Genomic DNA, 19,544 nt, shown 5'->3' on the forward strand with positions numbered 1-19,544 from the left:
GCATTGAGATGGAGATATGTTGATATCACACTTAAGACTTGGAAAGAACTTTCCTCCACACAAAATGCTCTAGATTGGAAGTCACGTACTAGTAACGCATAAACACTGTTTGCAATCTACTCAACAACTGCACGATTCTCGAGATGGACTGAATATATGTTGGTTGATGTGGCAGCTCTGTCTCGTTCATAGAAAAAGAGTTACTCTTATAGAATTATTTGAGTCTTTTGCTATTCCTATCTATATCATATTATGCATTGCCTGATCTTGAATAACGCATGACTCGTTCTGTGATTCACAAAGAAGACTTACTCACAGAAGAATTTAGAATTTGTCCATGATAATGCATGAAACTACGTGAGACCAAGGTTGTGAGCATCAAAAATAACAACTATGAAAAGACAGGGTGTTTCAAAGGTTTATTAAAGATGAGAAGCCTGCTTAGAGTCACTCTAATAAAGTGGCTTTGACTCGAATTCACATGCACGTCCACTGTTATAGCTAATGACCATTGCTCTATGAGCTAATGCGATGAGCGCTCTCCACGACACGTGTTTGCTCTTCTACCGCTAGGAATCGTGAGCATGTCACTCTAGGCAAGCTATAGACAGCATAAGAGACCACTCAAGCAAGAATAGCATCGAAATGAGTTAAGAAGAATACCTAAAGTGTCTAGAAAATGATCATGTGACTATAAGATCTTCTGTGAATTGAGCATTAGGCTTTATCACTTCTCTGGGTACCAGTCTACCGCGATACACGTTATATTTCAACGTGAAACAGAGACTACTATGAGTAGCTTTACGTGGTCTAAGCCGTAAGCGAACACTTCAAGTGACTTATTCGTGAAGGCTTCTCCTCGCTGTGCTTCCAATGAAAGAACTATCTCGTCTGTGCATGTGCTTCTAAATAGTGTTTCGTCAAACTAGAGCTATCCGTTCATGATGTCTACGCGCTACTGGAAATATATCTCTGCGAACGATCGTAACCTAAAAGTTTGATGTTGTCTGACTATGGAGACACACGGCAAAGTCTATGATGTCCGTAGTGAAGAGAATAAAAGGCAAGCCTACGAGCGATCATTCGGGCCAAAGATCACATCCGTACCCATCTGTTTTTATCGAAGATTTGATAGGTTGACAATCCGAGTACATCGCATTGGCTATTTGGACGCTGCTTGTGTGCCTCAGAGCACTAGACAGCATATGTTCTCGAGCGTAAACAATCTGAGATTGTTGCTCATCTATGTCTTACTCACAAGACCATTTTGCAGTGGAGACATATGTTGAAGGCCTATAGCTTCGACCGCATCAATTGAGGAGCTATAGATATAACCCACTGTAATAGCTTGTACGTGAGTTGTAATACAGGAGGACACCATCGACTCTCTAGATAAACAAACATAAAGGTAAATCATTGTTTTCTAATCTAACAGCAGAACTGTGCCTCAACTGATGAATGAAACAAATATCCACTATACTAGGAGTTGGCTCTACATCTCTCAGAGAAGCTCCTCGTAACCTTCATACAAGCCGTTTGTGTACGGAATTGTGCATGTGATGACCTCTATGAGAGCAACTTAGCGCTAGACATCCAAGCGAGTGGTCTCTATGAACCATGATAAAGTATATCTGCTTCTTGACCAAACACGAATCAGTTTTGTTATAAGGTGGCATGTGCTCACCCAATAAATATTTCCTCCCAGAGGACGCTCGTGTTGCAACTGGTCTGAACAACCTGCGGAGCAATAAGCACTCTGAATATAGCGATGTTGGGGGGTGGAGCCTCGCGTTGCAATCCACGTAATCGCTGCGTGTGTGACCATAGAAGTGGACAGTGGGCTGACAAACCGAGATTCCTATTAGTTCGAAACTACTCAATATGCATATCCTCACTAAGTTCTCCAGCTCCGAGCTGCTCTCGAGCTATCTGTCCTAAGACCCGACTCGCTTTATATTAAAGTGAGGAGTTAAAAATAATACTCGATTTGTTTTTATGGATTACTTTTATGATTTTTATACTAGCGCGAATTGTGTGATGATTCGATCTTTTACATATTGATACGGACGGTCATAAGAGTAGAAAGATCAAAATTCAAGTTTTCAAGTGCCTAGATATACTACCTCATTAGAGTCACAATTATGTCTATATTTCTATTGCTACATAACACTTTTGCCATTTAAGAGTGTGTCAGTAAGCTCACATCATTGATTGGTTTTGTTTATTATTTCCGTTTTTAAGCTCATCTCCTGCCTCCGTAAGTTTCTTTTTCTAATTGTTTCTCACCTTTTCTATATTGTGTCTCCTGCATTGCTTGGTAAGCGGCCCGTATGCGCATTAAGACATGTGACAATATGGATATATTTAATTTCGTAAGACTCTGGTTTGGAGAAGACGGCTCGAAATACCCCTATACGGTGAAGTGTGTAGTAGTCTCTCCAGAATGTGATATTGCCAATACAAAGGTGCCCATTAACACTAAATGGTTCTCAGCTTCTTGCCAGCGCTCGAATCTGAGCAAGCTGTGAGTGGATGTAGAGTCATGCCCTCGGAATCTCTACCGAAGTCATCCGATTCGATAGGAACAACACTCTCAAATTCTCATAACTCTCGCCTCAGCATAGCCAACTTAGGGGCTTAACTTTTTAGATCGACTTATGTATAACCGGTGAACCAGCGTGGAACTCCTGATAACAAACTGACCGAGAGAACACAGATGAGAAATTATAGGTCTCAACGGCATGTGCGACGATGAACCATCTCCCATCTAATTTCTCCGAAAACTACCTCTCGTGTACCCTGTGTCGTTATTCTCTTACTCTCCACGTCTCTCTAGACTAAGCCCCATTACTAAGGGTTGACAAATCACCGGAAGATACACATACTCAATTCGCAGCTACAGAGCTACAAATTTCTGTTCGCTTACGCACTTAATCAGTACCAGAGGACGATCGTCCACACAATTGAAAATGTGAGCTCCATTGCCGAGGTAACTCAAGTGAGGCTTCACATGACTTACAATTTGGGTCCTTCGCAAAAAGCTCTACACTTGAAACGTCTGCTGTTTTCCACTCACACGTAGTGAAGGTCACCACGCCACTCGATGAAGTAGACTCTCTTCATTTTCATTGTGTGGTAGCTTACTCCGTGTGGCGCTTTAGCGGCACTCGCCCGAACGCTATTCCATACAAAAATTCTCATGCATAGATTAGGTTCCTTTAATATTTTTATAATACTTTACACGTTACCCATCTTGCCATACTTGACTCCGCAAGGAGAGAGCAGCTGTGCCTCACTCAATATGGAGACAATTACTGTACTGACGTTGTGCGCTGAAATCTCATAACTCAGTCCTACCCAAGCAAGGAAAGGCTATTAGTTCATACCACCACCAGCAGTGCAGAAGAGGTTAATTTGATTGAGATTTTTGCGTCAAGACCAAGAATAGAAACTGATTTATACCAAGACACCACTCTGTCCACTTGTCTAATACTCGCAAAACATCTATAAAAGGGGCCGAGTAACTCTTCCCCCTTCTTCACAAACCTGAACTCCACGTAGACACTTTCTTATTCGCGCGAGTGTTGGCCCGAATTCTCGTAGTCTTAATCGTGTGCTTGAAAAGTGTTCGTCAAGAGGGATTCCGCGTGATCACCTTACTTCCTACTTCCTGGTGTGAGCGGATAGTTCTCCGATCAAGCCTAAGGAATTTATGGATACAATACTCTCGTCATTTGTCTATCAGGACAGCGGGAGCGAGCGACTTAGGCCAATTCCCTATGGAGCCTCGTTTGATCTGAGTGCGGTGAAGCTTACACCGCAGTAGTCTCTATGGCTACTAGCGCTGAGTGTCAGTGCAACTGAAGACGCCACATCCCACGTGATGTCTTAACCCTCCCTAGGATGTGTGATATAAGTGCAGTAACTGTGAACTCGAAATAGGTAATAGTAGGATGAGCGGGCAACTTCGATATTATGAAAGTGTGTTTTTAGAGAACGTTTTAGCATTTTTTTTGTCATTAACGTTTAGTTTATTTGCCTTACGTGTTTCATTTGACTTAGTGGAGCTTGATATGTTAAACCCTATACATCTTGATATCTTTTCGTGGAGTCTATGACCATGGTCACTATATTAGATAGTGTGACCAGAGCATGCTCATGATAGAGCATCAGCATAACCATTTGAATACTGCATGCGTGCATGCTCATGTGTTGTCTCCTATAACCAGTTGGACTCTAGATAGACTAATGTCTTGTGTATTCCGCATTGGTGAATGCGGGGAAATTAGTAGTGTATTTGAAGGTGTTCAGGTGGAGTTATAGCCACGTGGGATGTACCTATTAAAATGTGTAGATGAAGGCTTGATAGGCTGTTAGAGAGATGAGTGTGACTTAGTGCTTTGTATGACTGGAGTCCCACCATGATTACTTTCATTATGTATCTTATGAAGGTATCACGATAATGTAGATTAAGTCAAACTGGTAGTTCAGCATGGGAACGATGACAAGAGCTGGGTAGTTGTAGTGATAAGCGATTAGGAAAGGATAAAAGCGTGTGTGGATGTGTGATATAGTGCTCCTTATAAGCATATATAAATGTATGTTCCTCACACGTTTAGTGTTCATAAGAGGAATAGCTAAGCATAGTAAGAATACCCAACATTGTCCCATACTATAAATGCCATTCTTTAGTGTGTTTGTCTCCCAAAAGTATGTTGGTTCCTCTCCACATTTCACCGAGCACCCCATCCCCTGTTGTACATAATTTCAAGGCCCAGACATATGTTTCTGCGCAGCCTAACTTATATCAAACAGGAAACATGTGACTAGAGCGTTGCACAGAGATATTTGAGGACAGGGTTGTACCCTGCGGTGATGCATGGCACGTGGCGTATAGTGTGACAGTGTGCAAAAACGCATAAGACTGATCACGAAGCACACCACTAGGGTTTCTTGGCTACGACACAAAATTTGACGATTAGTCTAAATAAGTAGCACTGCTCCTTCTCTATACTGCCTCATACAGACCCACTGCGCTTGCCGTGCTAGTATGAAACACACTTGAATAGTTTTCCAACAACCACAAACTCGACTGTACAAACACATAAATAAGCTCTCTCATCACGTGTTAACAACCAGACCCATTACTGCTCCGTGCCTCTGATGTTCGAAGGAAGCTGCTTGCCGTTTCGGCCTCACCGCGTCTGTGCGGTTAGATCTCATCATGGGCTGCTAGAGTGATGGTGAAACAAGGGTAGTAGCTACTTGACCCATTGTGGGGCCTCTTACTCTAATAAAAAACCACTAGGAAAATAGATAGGATAGCCTTGGACTAAAAATCATCCATTGATGAAAGGCTATTATCATTAGCCTCTTTAAGAAAGATTCCCTATAGAAGACGACTGTACACCACTTCTGCTATACTCACATAAACCAGTCAGTAAAGCATATAGTAAAGAGTCGCTCGTACAGCTCTCGACTAGCCCAGCGCGTTCTGATGCATCTGCATGAGTCAAACTTATAAACGTTTGTGCTTGAATGAGATGTTAGTGTTGAGGATGTGTCTATGATCTATGTAGCATACATGTTAGATAGATAAAAATACAGTTGATGAAGAGCATTGCACTATGTTCTCAGATCGACGCTCTTGAGTGATCATCTATATTAGTTTAGATTTGATACTCGTAGTGCTAGGTATGTATACACCATATTGTAGACATTGATGTGCTCCTTATGATTTTTTCATTTTAGTACAGATATCTACGCTCTCATAAGAGATTTCTTTGCCAGCTCACTTATTTTTGCATTACTACGATGGCTATTGTATCCTGTCGAGCGCAGTAGATGAATAATGACGTTTCTGTTTGTGTGCTTCAAATATGTTATTAGCATAGAGCCGTATAGGACCTTCACTGACATACCTCAAGAATTGATCGGGTGTAGCACTTTTATATGACATCCTAACGCGTGGTAGAAGTTTTTACTATTAGCGATGTTACTTGTATCTCTAATACCTAGGAGGTACGATCCTTAATCCCTGCAGATCGAGATTCACCCTGAGTGTGTTAATGGTGAGAATGTATTTGAAACAACAGGACTCTAATAATACTAGTGATTTTTGCTTGAATGTACTGGCGAGGTTGTGATACTTACTGATATTTATGAAGTGTAGATGGGAAAAATCCAAGTTTCTGAATATATTCCATAAGATGTGATAATTTAGCACCAACCTATGTCAAGGTAGTCTCTTTAATCCCCTCGCCATTTTACTCGTGCACTACATACTCACTTATTATATTACACAACAACTATGATAATCATGGTTATATCTCGACACTGTGCGGAAAGAATAACTCACATGCTTATACTAGTACAGGGTATCATATATTTATTTAAGTATGTTTACCTATTATCCAACTAGCTTTGTATCTTGTTATATTTTATGTACTCCTTTTTATTGATTGGTTGTGTGTGTGATGTATTTTGGTGCTTGTACGATTGGTAGTTGATCAGGTTGGTAATTTTGGCATTTCTTCTGTTGTTGTAGTAGGTGACCAAGTTATAGGTCCAATTGCTCCAGAATATTACTAGGTGATCAATCGGCCACTCCCGAGACTGCAAGCAATCTCATCAAACACTCTCCGAGTAGAAAACACTACATATTCCAACATACAAATCATCTGCCGAGCCATGTGACTTAACTGTCGCGTTATATGAGATGAGATAATACCTCCTATTAATGTGTACGTGTAGTCAATTATACTAATTTGTAGTGTTTTGAACTAACAAGCATGCCGCAGCGTCCTAAGGTTGCACAATCTTTTTTGTGTGCATCTGTGTAAACGGCAGTGATATATCCGCTAGGGGAGTAGGTGCGTGTGTTGAGCAATCAGTGATTGCTCGGTCTCGTTTATCATATCTAGCACGGTTAAGGCGCCATCATACTCTTGTTTGACCTTTGCTTGTGTTTCATAGACACAATTTAATACAGGCCTATCGAGTGATACAAAACCCTCAAAGGCATTGCGTTTTTTCCCTGACGTCGCTCTGTGCGTGTTGGTGTCTCACTCGCTCGCTGGTCTTATCCCTCACTGTACGCTGTCTCAATAATAGTGCTTGCATTAGGTTCAAGAGTGACGACTTTGCTAGTCTACTCGACGTCGTCACTGAATAGAAAAACTATGAGTACAAACACTTCGCTAGCCAAGGATGGAGGACAAACTGCTGTGGACTGTGGTTTTGTGAGCCTCGCGCACCCGATCGAGGGGGAAGATTCACACGATAATGTTCACATGGCCTGTCACAGAGAATGGCCGCGCGCGGACGTCTGAACTATGGAATATAATGCGTTGAAAATACTGAGATGGCACGGTACCCGCTCTCCTGAGATCCACTATAGAGTAGAAAGTGCAGCTGCGAAGCAAAAGAAAGAGAATGCATAATCGTTTTTTGGGACTCAAGTGCTTTATATTCGCTAGCATTTGATAAGATATGTATTTACCTGCTCTCTCATATTGTGTCATTTCTGGAAGACTATATATGTAAACTCAACTTCTCATAGTTTACATAGTACCATTTTTGACTGTGATGTATAACAGTAGTAGTCCTGAGTCGACAAATAGAAACACTTTCCTCTACTTCTTCACACATGACTGGCCTTCAGGAAACAGTGGTTAGCTCTTGCTCTGTTCCTTCATAGCTGGCATTAACTGACAGTATTTATCTATATTCCATTGTGCTCTCGAAGCGGAGTTGCGTATCTGGTCCCAATAGCTCTTTCGTTTATTAGTCCAATGCATTCTAACAGCTCACGTACCTTCGTGTCACTATCCAGCCGCACACTCCGTACTTTCTCATCAATAAAGGGCATAGTGAGCGCAGTCCTCCTCCATCTACTCACTCTCCACTTATGGTCCTAGCAATTAGCACTAGAATACTAACCGCCCTGTGTCAGGATCTTCCACCAGAAAGTATCTTTCATACTTATATATTTATAGAAATGGAACGCTTTCTATTCTAAGTTCGATCAATCGGGTAAAGTTAGTGTTCGCTCATAGTCAGTTCCCTGACTTTTCTTAACTTTCTGTGAGCCGCGCAAATCCAGTTTCAAGGGGTGAAACCGAGCGAAGTAAACTATCAGAATTCTATAATCAATTCACATAACATGAGTCCTATTACCATCCCCTCTTTATAAGTGCTCTCCAAATTACTATCCCAAACTATTAGTACCTTTCTCGGCCCTCCCGGTCTCTCTTTCACTTTTCCACTCACATATTGCAGCTGTCTTTCAATCTACCTGAATTAATAACCTGACATTGCCTTGTCTGTCGGATTGACATTCTTTTGTGCTGACCCACGTTCCCTAATTCCGACAATCTCATTGCGACTTGGCTCGTATTGTATGCTTTTGGCCGTGCGTTACATTTAGTTCCGTGTATATAAGCTTAAGGCTCCTCTCTCTATACGAGAATAGACACGACGATAAAATACACTATACTCGCTAAGACCCTTATTAAGAAATGTTGAAATTGCACGCAAATAATTGTATTAATTTATAGAAATTAGGTTTAAGTGATAGATATATACATGCTTGTTATTCAATCCAGGCGCATCCTTCATCGCACATAATATGTTGATTAATGATCCACTCAAACCCACTCCGACTCCGTAATATAAACTTAGGGAGATAGCGTTAAGCAGTTCGCTTCCGCACCATGTCATACAGACATTCCTCCTCGGCCTAATTCTGCTTCCGCACTCACCAACCATTTTCTATCAAATACCTCTCCCTGTCATCTGCTTTTCACTTCTTTATACTAAGTTCGTTTCATTGTACCCAACGATATATGCGGTCGTCTCTCGCGTGTGACTCATACTCTTGTGTCTCTCTCTCGTGCCAAGTCCTCTGCAAGACGACCACGGACTGAGAAAGGAGGGGGTTCCCAGTGTAGCTCCATGTGCCTAGGTGGAGCACAGGCTGAGCATCGCCTGACTGCGTTACGACATTATCGCACTCTACTGCAACATGTCTTTCACCACCCGCCGCGCTCTCGCACAGAACAAGCCATCGCACGTGTGCCTTGCATCCTTTTAGAGGATATCGCAACATCACAGTTCATCATCAATCAACACAAATACAATCTACCACACCCACACAACTACTCACACACACACACACACACACACACCTACACATCAATCCTCATCTCACACTTTCTACACACTCACCTCCTACCACGACATACATGAATCTATGTGTAGCCATCCAACATCACACACCTATTTCGAGTGAAGCTAAACTGCAGATACTAAAACTCTAGATCTCAATCTCAGTGACTTAATAATTAAATCGTCATGATATTTGTCTAAGAAAGAGTTCTACTCTGGTGCAAGCCATGTCCCTGCATGCTAGACAGAATTGATGCTTGAGACTCCCGAGGATTGGTCACTTAATATCAGTTTTATGGCAGAAACAAAACATACACAACTATTGATCTGTATAGTGATTTATCAAATCCAAATGACACAGTACAGAAATCTTATTGTACTGAGGGACTCCATTATAAATCCAGATATATATATAGCCGACTAGAACCTTTTCGATGTGTAAATCACTTGTTTATCTGCTGCAAATTGACACTCTTAGCTGAAACACATAGCAGCATGCAACGTATGAGCGTTCTATTTTTCTGGGATCGTAAATTTCAAAACGATCGGTGTTTAGTTGCTGTTTTAGTGCCCATCACCGTCATACTGTTTGGAAGCTTTCTGCCCTAAATGAATATCCGTTTGCCTCCTCGCTATTCCGCTATCATATCATGTAAAGATAGTGTTTTGTTATAAGCTGTTTCTAAGAGCCATGGATCATTGTATAGAACAGGCTGCTGTCTGTGTGTGCAATAAAGACAGAAGTAACTGTTCACTTAGATGTTCGAGCTACGTTCCATAGATCATGACATTTCCCGTCTATGAGATTTGACGTGAATCATGAAGGTTGTATTATCAGTGAAGAGGAGTTCAACATTAGGTAACCAGATAGAGACAGCATCTACTCTACCTACTTTAAAGTAAGGGTTAAATCTACTAGATAGTTAATCGAATGTGTTTTTGTCCCATTCCTGGTGAAAAATGTGTGTCATGTGGCATTTCAGACCAGGTATAACACACGTTACTATATCGCGAAGATTCCATTAGTATATCTCTTTAGTAGCAGTGTAAAAAAAGGAGGTTCGAATGAAGGAGTGTCTAGCCGAGTCATTAAGATGAGAGGAACACAGTGGGAAGAGGAAACTTGCCAAGCTTAAGAAAGCATGAAGAATGGTTCAGAATTCCTTCACATACAACGAATGAGTGGCAAGTGTGTGTCATACTTGTCCATCGATGCTTGTGTCTTTTACAGGTTGATAGAGGTTATTTAGCACATCTATCTTTGTGGATCCCAGAATGTAGGCGACTTTATACGCGCACGTGCTTGTAAATGACAGGCTATGAATCATTCTTCGCGCGTCGCCTATACATATGTTCTTATGCTGATAGATGAGGGTACACCCGCCACACCATGTGAAGTGAGTAGTAGGCAAGCGGGTCTCCTGACTCTGCTTCAACAACACACAACTCCCAACGTTTCACCTACCTCACACAAGTGCGCAGCATCTACGCTCATCACAGCAGAGCACTGCATCTCCATTTGTCCACTTCACGCCAGCACTCCGTACACACACCATTTCGCAACGAACACAGACCAAAGAATAAAGTCTGTTACAAAACATTTGGTTGTTGTAGCACTTTATATTTGTTGTTTCATTTCATTGGTCGTTATCTTTTCTCCTTATGATTTGTTGTTTTTTGCTCGTTATCCCTTTCTGTTCCAACTGCTATTAGACCACTTAGCGATGGTCCTGCATTGTTAACTAGTGTTTCCTCGAGGAATTCGGGCATGGAAGGCACACAGCCCCCTGTCATTCAGCCATGACATTGTTGTCATTGGGAACGGAATTAGCCTTGATTGGTCCGAAAGCGCAACAGTGCACACGAGGCCCTGTCGTACTGTCGTTTTGCACAAGAATAGGGATCGGTATTGATGTAGGTAGTCATCATCAGCAGCCTTCGACGTGTGTGCAGAGCAATGAGGGATGAGGCAAGGCTGAACATCTGGTAGTTAGATTCTTCAGCGACTTTTACAGTCTAAATGGAAGATCAGACCCACTCAGATACCCGCGGGGACCTTGCGTAAGGGAGAGACGACACCCATTGCGCTTCTGGATCGTTGTTGTGTGGATGATGAGATACACCATTCTGTGCTGAAAGTGGGGGTTAGATAGACTGTGTATGCAGGCGCTTCAGCTTGCATAGTGGTGTCCATGTGCTCAGTGATCATGTTGTCCCAGATCAGCGCAAACGTGATCTACAACAACATAGTGAGTTTAGTGTGAGTTGATTGGCAATGGATAGTGTAGTACTACAGTCCCTTAGTATTGAGATTGTGCTACATTCATGTGGAAGGTGTCCTCATGTAGAGACCTCAACTGGCCAATGGCAGAAGCCATCCATGTCATCCTGTGAGAGTCATACATGGAATGGGATTTTGGGACTGGTGGATTTGGGACCATGCCCTCGTGATGTCTTGTGGCAGAGATCTGGGGAATCGCAAGTATGATGACATGGCCACTGTTTATCCCTGTCTTGACTGATCACTCGCAGAGCGACGAGTGATTGGAAGGAGACAAAACCACCGCCTTTTGCTCGATTGCTTGCGTACGTTGCTGCCTAAGTGCCAGCAGTATAGTTGTACATGGAAGGAAACAGGTTCCCTATGATAGTTCCTGTCGAGCAGCGAATCAGGCGTGCGATTGGAACATTGGATGAACAGCCCCATGTGGATTGTTAGTGATGGATTAGCCTGACACTGAGTACCAATTCTGGTGATGCATCCTTGCCTCCGTAGCTATGGGTGGGATTCTCTTCTTTGTGTGTCGGTTAAAATATTTTATATATTATGCTGTAGTTTATTTAACCCTTATATTTGTGCCCAGGGTAGGCTGGATTAAATCAGCCAGTTAATCATTTCTACTCGCGCGTTTGCAAGCTGCCGACCATGGGCCAGATTCAAAAAGCTAACATGATTGGCAAACCTGATATACAGAAACATAACACACCAAGTTTCCATAATCCAATGTAAGAGCATTGAGGTAATACAGAGAACAAATAATACGAATTGTCAAATGCTGAATGCTATGTGGGGTTTAGACAAACAATTTCCAGACACGTATACACATATCACGTAGTAAATCCCCAATGTGCAGGTGCTTTATTTAAGGACTACAGATTAATATGAATAGTTACTGAGGCATGAAATAACTTCAACATCGAATAATTACAATTTAGCCATTAAACACGCTGTGTGTTGATATACGATTGCATTACTCCTCTGAGTACTGATGTATGATCTCGCATCTTTTCCTCACTATACTTTTCCATCACTCCGTACTCAGAATTGGTTGGTTTCGTTTAGTATTGAGAGATGGCGATGACAATGTGCGAATTCCGTCTAGTGCTTTATTGGAACTGCTCTATCCATATCTTGACAAATAACGATCATGGTGTATCTGCTTAAAAATTTGTTAATATATTCGAATATTTTCTGTCTGCTCGCCTAACCTTCATTGGCGCTTGTTTTGAGCAAACAACCTAGCCTGACATGTGTTTCACTAGACTTCCATCTTTTTTTAAACTACTTTCGAATTGTCTATTTGAGCTGTCGATATATATTAAGTGATATGCTTCTTATACATCCCCCAATATGTTTTCTATTATCTTGCTTGTTGTCTGTTCACACTGCCTAATGCTTTCTATTTGGCCAGGTCGCAGTTGCAAATCGGGAAGCTTGTTTCAACTAGAGTCCTACCTGGTAAATAAGTGAGCTGCTGAGGATCAATACAAAACACTATAAATATAAAACACTAATAGTATGGAACTAACGACTGAACCCGCGGTTGTGCATGTTCATCTCTCTATACATTATCCCGATTTTGCCTCCAGATCAACACTAGGTAACCGCGTTTAGGGAATCTACCTTCCTCATGGCAATTCTCTAATGCCACCTCTACATCCTCCTCATTGCACCAACACCAGGTTCTACTAGTGTTCCTTTTCCGTGTGGCTACCTTTAACAGACATTCTCTCCACTCATGCCCTCCGTGATGCAGTTATTCAGCAGCTCGCTGCTGGGACTTCTCCCTAAAGTCGCAAGAGTCGGACGACAATGTGTAATAAACGGCATACCAGAACAGTACAACATGTTGGGCAATGTACTTAATCTCAAATCAATTCCGCTAGCTCGGCAATGCCGTGCTCGGTAACACAGCAGGGGCTTGGTCTCCTTCCATCCCGATCCATCTCCAAGACAACAGACGGCTGCTTGCATCTCCCGACACATAGTTCTCCTTCCATCCCATCCCAGACACACACGGGCTGTCTCCTTCCTCCCCATCCTCCAGACACACAGGGCTGTCTCCCTCCATCCCATCCTCCAGACACCACATGTGTGTCTGGAGGATGGGATGGAAGGAGACAGCCCTGTGTGTGTCTGGAGGATGGGATGGAAGGAGACAGCCCTGTGTGTGCTGTGTGGATGTTAGAGAGTGTAGTTGCCTAAGTAAATTATCTTTAGGGAGCCTCTGCCGTGCAGCTACAAATGCACCATTAATAACAGGCTCCTCAGCACTATCACATTAATATATATATATACACACACACACACACACACACACACACACACATACACACACACACACACACACACACACACACACTGTTTACCAGAGTCTCATGTAGAAATAGGTTGAAGTCAGTCTTATGTAGAAATAGGTTGAAGTCAGTCTCATGTAGAAATAGGTTGAAACGTCATGTTGTTGTAGAAATACTGTAGGCTTTTGTTGTTAGGCTGTAGATCTAGCTGTATCTTTATGCCAGTGAAGCTCTGCTGGTTGTTTGTGTATGTATAACAGCCTCTATGTGTGCGTGTGTGTGTGTCCGTGTGTGCGTGCCTGGGTGCATGCGTTATGTATAACAGTCTGACAGTTTGTGTTGTGCCCCCAGAGCCCGTCCCAGGGAGCGTCCACGGTCTTCTACACTGCTCTGTCTCCGTCTCTGGAGTGGGAGGGAGGAGCCTACTGGAGCAATGGGCGCACAGAGATGACATCACCAAACACCTACGACCCCCAGCTACATCGCGGCCTCTGGGACTCCAGCTGCAGACAAGTTGGCATGCAGGAACGGCACCAACCATGACCCCTGACCTTCAACCCCTGACCCTGACCACCAACATGGGACTGGATGGCTGAGACCCAACACTTAGTCTGTCTGACTGGCGTTGTCTTTGTTTTGACAATCTCCTCACCACCAGACTGTGATTGGACTGATGATGACCATGACTAGACTTTGATTGGTTAGTGAAGAGTTAAGTCCCTTCCCATGCTGTTCAAATGAATGTGCTAATGAGAATGAAGAAACCTTCTCCCTCTGGCACTGTGAACACACACACACTATATTAAGAGTATTCATAGTGCTGCTATGAGTGTCTGTAGCGCCACTATGAGTGTTAATAGTGACCTTATAAGTGTTCATAGCAACCTTATGACTGTTGGTTCACAGATCAGATCTTCCAGAACAGAAAGCACCTTCCCTCCATGGGAGAACTTAGTTTTGTCATAAACAAGTGTCATCAGTGTGTGTGTGTGTGTGTATGTGTCTGTGTGTACTTGTCATCAGTGTGTGTGTGCGTATTATGATGTTAGAAGCATCCAGGAGCATCTGGTGTTCTGATCCATCTGTGAAGCATATACTGACCCCTGAATATACTGACACCATATACTGACCCCATATACTGACCAATGAACAAGCCAGCATGGTAACATCAGTAAATCACAGCCTGAAACTGATATTTTCAGTTCTTGTGAAAGCAAAGGGTATTTTGTGGAATTCTCGCCAAAGCTGCTGGTTCCCTCTCCAGGGGGCAGAAATCATCTGAGAGAAGGTCTTTAGATTGTGTCCCACCTCCTGGGCTGTGAGTCACACACACCTGTTTCATGATATTTCTCTTTTACTGTTAGAGCTGAGCGATGGTTTATCAATATGCACATATCACCTCTCTCAAGTCCAGTCATTGTGTGTGTTTCTGTGCACATTATGTGTATTTGTGTGTGCGCTGTTTGTGTGTTTCTTCCAGTCATTGGTTTGTATGCATCCATAAAAAGGCAGCCCAACTGAAACCAGTAGTGATATTTGTGGTAGAGGGAGAGACAGTGAGTAAAGGAGAGATTCTTCATCTTCTCTCTCTGCTGCTACCTCGTTTGGCCTTGCTCCCAGTGCATTCATTGTGGAAGGGGGATATCACAGTGAAAATTTTGCAAAATTAAGACAAAGACAAACAGTCACACACACAGAGGCGGACTGTGACCATTTCTAACACACTGGCCATTTTGTTCCTTCAGGCCCTCATTATTAGCCATAGGATTATCATTTTGAGTAAAAACCTAAGTTAGACAGGCCCAGTAGGCTGGACCAGCCCATCTGGCAAATCTGCCCCTGTGAAAAAACACGCACGCACACACACACACACACACACACACACACACACACACACACACACACACACACACACACACACACACACACACACACACACACACACACACACACACACACACACACACACTCTCACATCTCTCACTCTCTCACGTCTCTCACACTCAACTGTGCATCCAATCACATGCTTATCTAAACAATCAACTCATACTCTCATGGCCCAGGCTGGTCTCACAGACTAGACGTAACATAGTAAATTAAAGTCCGGACACTCAAATTAGTATGATATGTTACATTTAGCAACCCAAAGGTTGTGTGTTCGAATCTCATAACGGACAACTTTAGCATTTTAGCTAATTAGCAACTTTGCAACTACATACTGCTTTTTAGCTACTTTGCAACTATTTAGCATGTTAGATAACCCTTCCCCTAAACTTAACCCTTTAACCTAACTCCTAATCTTAACCCCTAGCCTAGCTAATGTTAGCAACCTAGCCACCTAGCTAACATTAGCCACAACAAATTTGAATTCTCAACATATCGTACGAATTAGATTTGTAACATATCATACAAAAGGGATGATTGACATCCACAAATGAATACATACCATACGTAATATATCATATTCATCTGAGTGTCCTGGATTTTTGTTTACTATGTTATGTCCAGGTTGCATGGCCAAACCATACCCACTGTGATCTACAGTGCCTTGCAAAAGTATTCATCCCCCTTGGCTTTTTTCCTATTTTGTTGCATTACAACCTGTAATTTAAATAGATTTGGATTTCATGTAATGGACAAACACAAAATAGTCCAAATTGGTGAAGTGAAATGAAAAAAATTACTTGTTTCAAAAATGTCAAAAAAATATAAACAGAGAAGTGGTGCAGCATATGTAAATGCCCCTAAATAACATCTGGTGCAACCAATTACCTTCAGAAGTCACATAAGTGGCACATGATCCGTCACATGATCTCACTATATATACACCTGTTCTGAAAGGCCCCAGAGTCTGCAACACCACTAAGCAAGGGGCACCACAAAGCAAGCGGCACCATGAAGACCAAGGAGCTCTCCAAACAGGTCAGGGACAACGTTGTGGAGAAGTACATATCAGGGTTGGGTTATAAATAATATCTGAAACTTTGAACATCCCACAGAGCACCATTCAATCCATTATACATTTTTTTGAAAGATTATGGCACCACAATAAACCTGCCAAGAGAGGGCCACTCACCAACACTCATGGACCAGGCAAGGAGGGCATTAATCAGAGAGGCAACAAAGAGACCAAAGATAAACCTGAAGGAACTGCAAAGCTCCACAGCGGAGATTGGAGTATCTGTCCATAGAACCATTTTAAGCCGTACACTCCACAGAGCTGGTCTACGGAAGAGTGGCCAAAAAAAGCCACTGCTTAAAGAAAAAAAGAAGAAAAAAAGGCATGTGGAAGACTCCCCAAACATATGGAAGGAGGTACTCTAGTCAGATGAGACTAAAATTGAGCTTTTTGGCCATCAAGGAAAACGCTATGTCTGGCGCAAACCCAACACCTCTCATCACCCTGAGAAAACCATCCCCACAGTGAAGCATGGTGGTGGCAGCATCATGTTGTGGGGATGTTTTTCATCAGCAGGGACTGGAAAATGGTCAGAATTGAAGGAATGATGGATGTCGCTAAATATAGGGAAATCCTTGAGGGAAACCTGTTTCAGTCTTCCAGAGATTTGAGACTGGGACAGAGGTTCACCTTCCAGCAGGACAATGACCCTAAGCATACTGCTAAAGTAAGACTCGAGTGGTTTAAGGGGAAACATTTAAATGTCTTGGAATGGCCTAGTCAAAGCCCAGACCTCAATCCAATTGAGAATGTGGTATGATTTAAAGAYTGCTGTACACCAGTGGAACCCATCCAACTTGAAGAAGCTGGAGCAGTTTTGCCTTGAAGAATGGGCAAAAATCCCAGTGGCTAGACGTGCCAAGCTTATAGAGACATACCCCAAGAGACTTGCAGCTGTAATGGGCAAAAATCCCAGTGGCTAGATGTGCCAAGCTTATAGAGACATACCTCAAGAGACTTGCAGCTGTAATTGCTGCAAAAGGTGTCTTTGTTGGCTTTGGGGAGTGTTATGCACTCTCAAGTTTTCAGTTTTTTTGTCTTATTTCTTGTTTCACAATAAAAAATATTTTGCATCTTCAAAGTGGTAGGCATGTTGTGTAAATCAAATGATACAAATCCCCCCCAAAATACATTTTAATTCCAGGTTGTAAGGCAACAAAATAGGAAAAATGCCAAGCGGGGTGAATACTTTCGCAAGTAATTGTATCTACCACCAGTGCTCAGATTTTCAGGCTTATATGAAACTAACTTAATTTACATAACACACATACGCCCACAGAGACTAGTAAATCAGGACTGGGGATAACTACAGACTCTGTGTGTAAACTTCCTTTACTTTAAGCTCTCATTCTGCTACTGAGCACATGGTTCATGTCTTCCAGACATGAGGTGGGTGAGTGTGTTACTGTAGCTGTCAGACTGGATGCTGTTTGGGTTGGTTATTATGGGTAGGGTTTTGGTTTCTAAAAACAGACCTTTACTGGCACATCCAGTTTTCAAAATAGAAAGTGTGTGTTTGAAGTAATTAGTAAATAAACGTCACCATGACGGGTTTGAATTCCAGCCTGTTGACATCCAGAGACTGCTACAGGAGAACAGACAAGATACAGATAATATTGATTTGCGATGTGCAAAATATATTTTGCTGTGCTGTGCCCGAACTCCCTCAGATATATAATTTGACTGTTAATTTCCATGTAGAGTTGAACTATAGTTAAATTATGAACTGTCTTGTCTTGTTATTGTCATATTTCTGTAAAAACCTTTGTTAGCTGTTTGAGCAATATGAAGACATGTAGCGCTTATACCTCTGGAGGAGAAAGACTTCTGTTCACTATGAAGACTGTGGTTAGGTTCAATATGGAGGTCATTGTGTCAATATGAACAGTGTGTTTATGTTGTTGTGATGTTCTCCACCTCCTCCTTTTCTACCAGGCAAAGCCTCAATAAACATTACTGTGCCACTGAAATGACTGTGTCCACTTGGAGACACCAGTTAGACCTCACACTCAAACCCTTGTAATAGTTTTGTCTTATGTTGCACCTACCTCAACATTTCCATGAACAGTTTTATTATGTTACTGAATGTATCCAGAGTATCGTCAGATTTTGTTATTGACAAATCAACGGTGTAAGGTTTGGATTCAGTCTTGTGTCAGGTGAACTGTTGTGTACTCATCTTTGGTATGACAATTTCCGCCTAAATCTCCAAAGTGTTCTTTCAATTGCTAACATGGTCATGCATGTTTTTTAATTTACCCTTTCCATAAAGGCCAATTGCCATGAGTGTAGAGGGTTAAAGGGTTTAAAATGGGTAACTATAGTGAGATCTCTTTCTTCCATTAGCATATTGAGAGCTGTTAATAGCTATTCATCGTAGTTAGTCTCCTAGTGGCTCTCATACCAGAGTATTGCCAGCAGTCATTACGCTGCCCTCAGACACACACACAGTCATTACCTTTCCCCTCTAATTAACAACCATCTCCCCTCTGCTGTCAACAATACCCAGTGCCACATTCAAAATCACTAGGGCCACTCCATCTCAATGACACAGACTGCTGGTGTGTGTTGGCAGCAGAGGGAAGAAGCTGAAAGTAGTAGAGGACATCTGTGACACGAGCAGCCACACATTCACGCTCGCTCGCACGCACACACACTTACAATCCCGTTCCCTCCTGCTATGAGTCATCTCTCTCCCATATAAGCTGCTTCCTCCAAATGCTCCAATTAGACAACAACAAATATGTTCTAAAAGAATGACAGAATAAAACGGAAGAGAATAAGAAAAGGAACAGCACACAGCAGGAGTCACATTTCTAATTATTAATTCAGTAATTGA

At 42.3% G+C, this 19,544-nt stretch overlaps 1 protein-coding gene across 1 annotated transcript in view; it reads left to right on the forward strand.

The window, feature by feature from the left end:
• LOC111971454 (polyprenol dehydrogenase) overlaps positions 1-19,023 on the forward strand; it is a 49,041-nt gene extending 30,018 nt beyond the window's left edge. Inside the window, 1 exon segment of the mRNA XM_070446299.1 lies at positions 14,098-19,023. Coding sequence (XP_070302400.1) covers positions 14,098-14,289 — 192 coding nt within the window. The 3' untranslated portion in view covers positions 14,290-19,023.
• Positions 19,024-19,544: the final 521 nt, after the last annotated feature.

Source organism: Salvelinus sp. IW2-2015, linkage group LG2 (assembly GCF_002910315.2).
Source record: "Salvelinus sp. IW2-2015 linkage group LG2, ASM291031v2, whole genome shotgun sequence".
NCBI lineage: Eukaryota > Metazoa > Chordata > Actinopteri > Salmoniformes > Salmonidae > Salvelinus > Salvelinus sp. IW2-2015.